Genomic DNA, 8,523 nt, shown 5'->3' with positions numbered 1-8,523 from the left:
ACCTTCCCGCAGAGACTCCCAGCCCTTGCGGGGGGGGGGGATGACAGCCCTGCTCGCAGCAGCATTTCCAAGCCAACAAGCTCTTTCTTCTCCACTCTTATTTCAGCTGAGGCTGGGGGGCAGCAAGAGGACGAGGCAGGAGCTGGGAGAGGAGGCTGAGTCCACCCCAGGGGCTCAGCAGGGAGGGAGCAGACTCACCAGCTAAAGCCCAGCTGGGGACTGGGAGGGAGCAGAAACGCCTGACATCCCCTCCAAGCACACCCGACTCCCCGAGCAGCAGCTTCCCAATAACAGGGTCTCCCCTACACCCACCTCCACCCCACGCCTCCAGAGCCCTGGGCTGCTCAGTGCTCCTGCACTGGAGGGCACGTCTGCCTGCATCTCACCGGGGTCATCCTCCCCTCCCGCTGACCACAGTCTTTCCCTGCCTCAGCACAGGCATTAGGCAACCCCAGAACCAGGTGCTACAGCAGAGCCCAGCCCCAGCACGCTGCAGCAGTGGTGCACGGAAAGGGGGAACGTGGCACTGTGGGAGGACAGGGCCCCCTGTCCCGTCCCCGCTGGGCAGGGGATGACCAGTGGAGGACTCACTTTGACAAGTGTCCCTGTGCCCAGCTGTGGGAGCTGGAAAGCCCTTGTGCCTGGCCCTTCCCACAGCACAGAAAGTTGAGCCTCTGAAGAGCAGGAATTCGCAGGCTCCAGCCGGCAGCCAGGGGCTATGCAGGATTGGGACAGCTCTGGCCTTTGCTTTCACCCTGGAGTGGACTTGAGTGGGGTAAGCATGACAATTCCACCCACCCCAGGCACTGCCACCCTCCCCCCCACCAGCCAGGCTTGGACCCACCCCAGCCTCAAGTTGACCCTGCTGACATGTAAACAAGGTGGGGACGTGGCCAGCACCCCCCCAGGAACAAACCGCAGCTGCCAAATCCACTTGACTTGCCCTCCCGGGATCCCCAGGCCACCCTGCCGCAGGGATGGTGCTGCCAGGGGGGCCAACGGGCAAGGAGCAGCACTGGGACCGTCTGCTCCCAACAGGAAAGGCCGCCCGGGCTGTCATGAAACTGGCCTGAAATGGGACTTTGCATTTTTCACATATACAAATCCTTAAGACCCAGAGGTGGCCAACTCTTAAAACCCCGGAGCCTAAGGCCAGGACTGGGCTCAGACAACCCTCCCTAGCCCATGGGGCTGCCAAACCCCCACCTTGTTCCCCAGCAGCCTGACACAGAGGGGTCAGCAAAAGACCAACAGCTGCTGCAAGACGAGCAGGGAGTGCTCCAAGGGCAGGGCTGAGCGAGAGCAGTGGCTCTTTTGTGGGGAGGGAAGGAGCCTGGGCTGGCACAGGGGCTGCTCTGTGCCCCCAGGCTGTGCTACACCCCAGTGCAGTAGATCCCCCCCAGCACACAAGCCCTGAGCAGGTCCAGCAAGCAGTGGTCGTTCTAACGAGCTTTAATGGTGATGGAAGGGAGGCAGCGCCACGGGGGTCCCACGCCGTGCACCGAGCTCCCTCTGCCGCCAGCCCGCGGCCCTTCGAGGGGAGAGAGCCCACGGGCAGGACACAGACTTGAGCGTCAAAGGCAGCCGATGGTGCTCTGGGACCACTGTCCTCCTCCACAGGGTTTAGGGGTGGGAGTGGGCAGGGACAGGAGAGGAAGCAGCTTGCAGCCACCTCCGCTGCAGCCCTGGGGCTGCAGTTACTGAACCGTGCAATGCTCAGGCACAGAAGGTTTTTCTTCAAGGGGTGCCAGGGACCTCTGGGAGCACAATGCGGCACCCACAGTGCATGGCACAGAGAAGGGAGGGCAGATGGGAGCTGGGAAGAGACTCACATCCCGCTCCTTCCTCCCCAGACTGAACAAAACAGCCCCTCCAACACCCACCAGGTCCATGTGTGCAGAATGGGCCCCCAGCACTGCCCCAGCCAGCCAGCGGGCAGGGACAAGGAGCCAGGCTGGTGTCCCCACGGCACCCCGCTCCTCCTCGCCCCTCACAGGGCCAGGTGGCAGAGGCGCATGGGCTCTATGTTGTCCCTCCCGTCGCTGAAGCAGGTGCTGAAGAAGGGGCAGTATCGCTCTGCAGAGACCTGGTGGAAGGTGAAGAGGTGGGACATGTCCCCGGCGTCAAAGAAGGCGACGGTGCCCTCCTGGCAGTCCAGGAAGACCCCCACTTTCCGGGGGGGCTGACGGGGAGTCAGGCGCACCCAGGGGGTGGTGGTGGCCCAGTACTCCGTCCTGTTCCGCAGGCGAAGCGTCCAGTAGCCATTCTCCGGGCACAGCTTGACCTTCGCTGCCCGGTCCACAGCCTCGGCGGCCACCCCCAGATCCCACTTGGTTTTGCTGCCCACCCAGACCTCCCAGTAGTGCCGGCCACTGTTGAAGGTCTGCGAGCCCAGGACGTTGACGCACTGACGGAAGCGCCGGGGGCTGGTGGGGACGGGCTGGGCTCGATTCCTCTCTGTCACTGCTGTCAGGTCTCTGGAGAAAACCAGGTTGGGGTGGGCTGACTCAGGGTCGAAGGTGAGTGGGGCAGGAGCTGTGGAGACATTGAACATGGCATTTAACTGGTTGCATATTCCTTCTGCAGATCACCCCCGGCCCCGCCACCATCCAGCACATCCACCCCTCACACCGATCTGCTCACCGGGGCAGATGAACTGCAGCATCTGTCTCCAGAAGATGTACTGCAAGGGGCCGCTGTGGCTGTCCCTGTAGTGCTCCAGGTTGAAGGCAGGCTGGGTCTCAACACGCACCGAGGGCCTGGGGCACAGAGAGCAGCACTCAACCCCTCTGGCCCTCAGCTACTCACAGCCTCACACAAACCTGCACCTCGGGGTCAGTTTTGCAGCCCCGTGAGTTTTAAGAGGCTAAGAAAGGGCAGGGAGAAGCTAAAGCACCCCAAGTCTGTGGCATCAGCCTTGCTCCTGCTTGCAGCATGCATGGCTCTTGCACCCAGTCCAAACCAGCACGTGTCCTCCACCCACTCTTCCAGCCCAGCCATCTCGACACACAAGCTCCCCAGGAAGACATCCAACATGTGCTGGGGACTGGCCCCCACCTGGCACAGCACCAGCAACTCTGAGCTATTTGTGATGCTTTTACAACTTGAGATAAGATCCTTCCCCTGTGTGATCCCAGCCAGGGACAGAGATAAGGCTCCTGAAAAGTCAATCTGCTTCTTTCATGCCAGACACGTACCTGATATCCAGGCTCTCCACCTGCAGTGAGGAGCAGAGAGAATTAGCAGTCACTGTAATTCATACAGCTGCACAAATAAGCTCCCTGTCCTGCTTCCGGCTGTCACACAGCACAGAGAGCAAACCAGCCTACCAGGACCCCCACCCTGAGGGAAACTGACTGGGCACAGGGGCCAAGGCAATTTCACAGGGGTGACAGAGAAGCAATAAGGCTCCCAAGACCCACCATGTCCGGGAGATCAACATATTCCTTGTGGCTAAAGCCTCCAGACTCCAAGGGATTGGGTAGATAATTGGAGGGACAGCAGTGAGAATGACTTCCAGGTACAGCCTAGTGCTGTCATTTAGGACTCTCCCCCATCTCAAATTCAGATCCTGAAACACCCCACAGCCTCCTGCCAGGGTCAGCCAGGCACACTCACCTCCAGCAATGACACTTCTTCCATCTTACTCAGGGTCTGCTCTATGCGCTCGATGTCCCTCTGCAGCACCGACATCCCCTCCTCCAGCCGGTGAACGTCCCCGTGCAGCCGTGCCAGCGACTGCTCTTCCTTTTCGCCCAGCTCTGCCAGCACAGCTCTCTCCTCTTCCTCCAGGATCTGATGAAGGCGGCCAAACTCTGCCCGGATCTTGAAGTTCAGCTCCCCAGACACCTTCTGAGCAGAGCGAGAAGGCAGAAGATGAGTCTGGCAGCTAAAACACACAAGTAGGTGCACAGAAAGTCTGGGCCCTTTACTCTGCTTACAAAGTCCTGGAAATTCAAGACTTTTTGGATGGAGAACAGGACACAAGGACAACTTCTATGGCTACAGAGCCAAAGGAGGGGGGCCGGGGGAAATTCTACCGGTGGCTCAGTGACCTTAACTAGAAATCCTTGCACACAGCCACAGTGGAAGCTCACAGTGGGAGGCCACAGCCCTCTCCCACACCTCCAGGAATTTGCTTGTGCGCAAGACTGGAGCTCTTTTGCTTTTCTGGAGCTGCAGACTCAGCTGTTCAGGTTAGTTATGATTTATTTCACATCGTGCCAGATCCTGGGCAAAGCTGCCCAACACTGGCAACTTGCTCTTTTTCTTTGATGCCTCTGTCAATCAGGGCTCCTGTTTGTATGGGAGAGGGGGGAGCTGCACAAACTAATCTCTGTAGTTAAGGCTGATAAAATCCCATTCAGCTCTTTTCAGAGGTCACTTTTTTCCAGTTGTTTAGTCAGCCAGTCAACCTTGTGGTGCTCTGACTGCCTTCCTGCCCGTTTACAAGAGACAGCCAATGACTTTTTATTTTCCCAATCTTTACGCTTTTAATCTAAGTGCAACCTTAACCTCATTTTCTCGAGGAGTGCTTCCCAAAACGCACATCCCTTTCTATCAGCAGGAAATCCATCTCCCCCAGAGCACATCTGAAGCTTCACCAGCCAGCACGGCACCCCAGCCTCCCTTTGCTCCAGCAGATGCTCATGCTGACACACCAGAATCACAAAGGACATGCATGGCCTCCCTGTTCAGATCAGCAATTTGCTCCTTTATTCTTGAAACACCTCTTAGTCAGCTCTTCCCCTGTAAGGGGACATCAGCTGCATGTGCTTATTTGCTAATACTTCTGCATTAACCTCAAAGGTCTATTCCAAATCTGGGATAGAGGTATGAAACAGCGCAGGCAGCAGGATCAGAGACTCTGGTTGAAAGACAGTCTCCTGTCAGTTTTCTCTCACCTCTGAACTACTTCTGTTTTCCTTAAACTCTCCTTCCTTGGCTTTTAATACTTTTATGTCACTCAAGAAGGAAGCAGTGTCAGCCTATGGCTGTTCTTGCTTCATTGATCCATGACAAGTAGGCAGCCTGGTGCCACTGGAGCCTGCAGAGAACACTCAGGCTCCTCACATCATCTGAGAGCTTGGCAGTGAATCCAAACACAGTCCCTGTGACAAGGCCACTGCTCTCTGCAGCGCCCACACTGCTGCTGTCCCAGCTCCTTCTGCTTTGCTGCCACCCCTTCAGACACACCAAAGGATTTTAAAGCTGCCAAGAATTAACCCTCTCCCAAAGTGGTAGTGCCGCAGGGCCAGAACAGGCTGCTCAGCGACAGCTCTCACCACTCACCCTGTCTCAGCTCTGCTGCACCAACGCACCTTGTCAATGCTGCATTAATGAGTGCTTAGTGCCTCTTCCCAAAGCCTCCACTGAATATTCAGTAGCGATGGGCTTTGGCCTACATGCGGGGGAGCTTGTTCAGATCCCTACACAGTTATTTGTCTAGATTTTTACAGGAAGCTAAGTATCAGCTGAAATGATGCACAGACCCTCTATGAACATTAACCAAGAGGCTGTACAGAAAAAGCAGCTATCACAGGGCATTACCGTCAGGCCACAGATATCTTCCTGCATCGCACGCTTTCTCTGCAAGAAGTTCTCCATCTCCTTCTGACGAGCTTGCAAAGCATCTTCCAGGTGCTTCTGCAGGAATGAGGAAAAGAAGGTGAGGAGACCATCTCACTACTCTGCTGTGATTCAGGAGCAATCCTGGTTCCTGAGGCCAGCATTAGAGGGAGGCTGCAACAGGATTTCTTATAAAAGCAGTAAGAAGAAAGCACCTGATACAGAGGCTTGAGAACTATATATGTGTGCATGTAATGAAATAAATTTGGTTTTGAGACTAGGAGCTCCAGCCTGGGATATCTGTCTGCGGAAGGTTTAAACCCTGTGTGCTGTGAACTGAGCCCTCAAGCAGAGAACCCGGCACAAGCAGCCCTCACCCCCAGCTGCACAGTCCCTGTGTGAGATACAACAAGGCTGCGATGGAAGTCAGGGAGGAAAACAAATGCAAGAGAAGAAAGTGTCCAAAGGACAGACAGCTGGAAGGAAACAGGGAAAGGGAATGAATCAGGATGAGACCCAGATGTCATTGCACTCAGGTCAGGTGAGGCACACATGGGGGGGCACAGACTGTGGGAAGAGGGGGTGGTGAGCTTGGGGTGGCTGCACAGGGCTCACATGGTGCTTGTCACCTCCTCCCCCAGCCAGGCAGAAGCCACTCACCTGCATCTTGTGGCGGTGCTCGGCGGAGCCACAGCGCCTCACCTTCTCCACCAGCCCCGACAACAGGTAGTGGGTGCGGAAAGCCCGGCTGGGGAACTCACGGCGACACTGGGGGCAGGAGGGGACGTGGGTGCAGCTCTCCCAGTAGCCCTGGATGCAGGCCTTGCAGAAGTGGTGCATGCAGTCCAGCATGACCGGCTCGCTGAAGAGCTCGCAGCAGATGGCACAGGTCAGCTCCTCCCGCAGGCTCCGGTCCTGGCTCCTGCCGGCCATCCCTGCTGGCACACAGCTCCCACCCTCAGCTTCCTGCCACCACCACCCCAAAGTCCCCTTCCCTCCGGGCTAGGGCTGACTCCTGCCTCTCCTCCCGTGGGTGCAGGGTTTGGGCAGGAGGCACAGGACCTGCCCCGGTGCCGCACTGGGTATCTCCAGCCCTAGAAAGCCCCCAACAGTGGGAACGACAGAGAAACCCTGGCAAAGGGTCTGTCCCTTGGCAGAATAACAACCTGCCATTTCCCCCTACTTCAGCAAAACTACTCACGGTGCCCAGCGGCGACTGGCCAAGTGTCCCTGGCGGGGCCCCAAGGAAGGGCCCAGGGGCACCCAGCAGCCACCCCACAGCCCGGGGAAGCTCTTGGGAAAACCCCGAAGCGCGGCGGGGCCGTGGGCTGCAGCCCCGCCAGCTGCCGGGGGCCCAGCCGGGCTGCCGGGAGCCCGCTGCCCCCTGGGGCCGAGCCTGGAGGTGCGCGCACCCCCGCACCCCCTCCGTGATCCCGGGGCACCCGCACCGCACCGCACCGCACCGCACCGCACCGCACCGCACCGCACCGCACCGCACCGCACCGCCGCGGAGCCGCCGAACTTGCAGCCTACGCCCCGCCCCGCCCCCGCGGACTGACGCTAACCTCGACCAATCACCGTGCGGATGCGCCGCCCGCCCGCCCGTTCATTGGATGAAGAGCGGCGGCCGCGCGCCGGGCGGGGCTCCGGCATGTGACGTGTCACGTGTGCGCGGGCCGGGACAGCGGATGGGGCCTCGCGCGCCGCCCGTAGGAGGCCGCGTGTGCATTGCGAGGCCCGGCAGGAAATTAAATTGCATTTCGTTGCGTTGCACTGCATCACATTGCATTGTGCTGTGTTACAGAATCACGGAATCATCCCGGTTGGAAAAGCCCTTGAAGCTCCTCCAGTCCAACCATGAACCTCACACTGACCGTTCCCAACTCCACCAGATCCCTCAGCGCTGGGTCAACCCGACTCTTCAACCCCTCCAGGGATGGGGACTCCACCCCTGCCCTGGGCAGCCCATTCCAACGCCCAACAGCTCCTTCTGGAAAGAAATACTTCCTAATATCCAGTCTGACCCTGCCCTGGCGCAGCTTGAGGCCATTCCCTCTTGTCATGTCGCTTGTTCCTTGGCTCAAGAGACTCATCCCCCCTCTCTGCACCCTCCTTTCAGGGAGCTGTAGAGGGCGATGAGGTCTCCCCTCAGCCTCCTCTTCTCCAGACTAAACCCCCCCAGTTCCCTCAGCCGCTCCCCATCAGACCTGTGCTCCAGACCCTGCACCAGCTCCGTTGCCCTTCTCTGGACACACTCGAGTCATTCAATGGCCTTTTTGGAGTGAGGGGCCCAAAACTGAACACAGTCGTCGAGGTGCGGCCTCACCAGTGCCAAGCACAGGGGTAAGATCCCTTCCCTGTCCCTGCTGGCCGCGCTAGTGCTGACACAAGCCAGGATGCCATTGGCCTTCTTGGCCACCTGGGCACACTGCTGGCTCATGTTCAGCCGGCTGTCAGTCAACCCCCCCAGGTCCCTCTCTGACTGGCAGCTCTCCAGCCACTCCTCCCCAAGCCTGTAGCGCTGCTGGGGGTTGGTGTGGCCGAAGTGCAGCACCCGGCATTTGGGCCTATTGAAACTCCTGCAGTTGGCCTTTCCCATCGCTCCAGCCTGTCCAGATCTCTCTGCAGAGCCTCCCTACCCTCGAGCAGATCAACACTCCCACCCAACATGGTGTCATCTGCAAACTTACTGAGGGTGCACTCGATGCCCTCGTCTAGATTATGTTACATGACATTGCACTGCACTGCATCGCACTGCATTACATTATGTTCCATGGCATTACATTGCACTGCGTTGCATTGCACTGCATCGCACTGCTCTTGAGCTGCAGTGCCCTGGTGCTGCCCCTGCGCTGCCCTGCTGCTGCATTCAGCAATGGGATGGTAGGAATGAGCTGTGGGGAGAAGCCTTCCCCTTCTCTTCCCCGGTTTCCCTTTGCCAGGGATGTGAAGCTT

The 8,523-nt window shown here is 58.5% G+C and overlaps 1 protein-coding gene across 4 annotated transcripts; it reads right to left on the bottom strand.

The window, feature by feature from the left end:
* Nucleotides 1–1,437: 1,437 nt before the first annotated feature.
* On the bottom strand, nt 1,438–7,090 carry LOC141949830 (zinc-binding protein A33-like). Of its 4 annotated transcripts, none has more exons than XM_074883877.1 (7): nt 7,067–7,090; nt 6,229–6,503; nt 5,551–5,646; nt 3,619–3,852; nt 3,198–3,217; nt 2,644–2,759; nt 1,438–2,535 (listed from the first exon to the last, which is right to left on the bottom strand). In XM_074883877.1, the coding sequence occupies exons 2-7, from the start codon at nt 6,499–6,501 to the stop codon at nt 1,991–1,993; spliced, it is 1,284 nt and encodes a 427-aa protein (XP_074739978.1). In that variant the 5' UTR covers nt 6,502–6,503; nt 7,067–7,090; the 3' UTR covers nt 1,438–1,990. The 4 variants fall into 4 exon arrangements, with proteins under 4 accessions (XP_074739978.1, XP_074739976.1, XP_074739979.1 ...); XM_074883875.1 differs by having other exon boundaries at nt 7,052–7,082; XM_074883878.1 differs by having other exon boundaries at nt 7,072–7,079.
* Nucleotides 7,091–8,523: the final 1,433 nt, after the last annotated feature.

The sequence above is a fragment of the Strix uralensis genome, chromosome 14 (genome assembly GCF_047716275.1).
Source record: "Strix uralensis isolate ZFMK-TIS-50842 chromosome 14, bStrUra1, whole genome shotgun sequence".
NCBI classification, from domain to species: domain Eukaryota; kingdom Metazoa; phylum Chordata; class Aves; order Strigiformes; family Strigidae; genus Strix; species Strix uralensis.
This window is presented reverse-complemented; position numbering and strand designations above follow the sequence as displayed.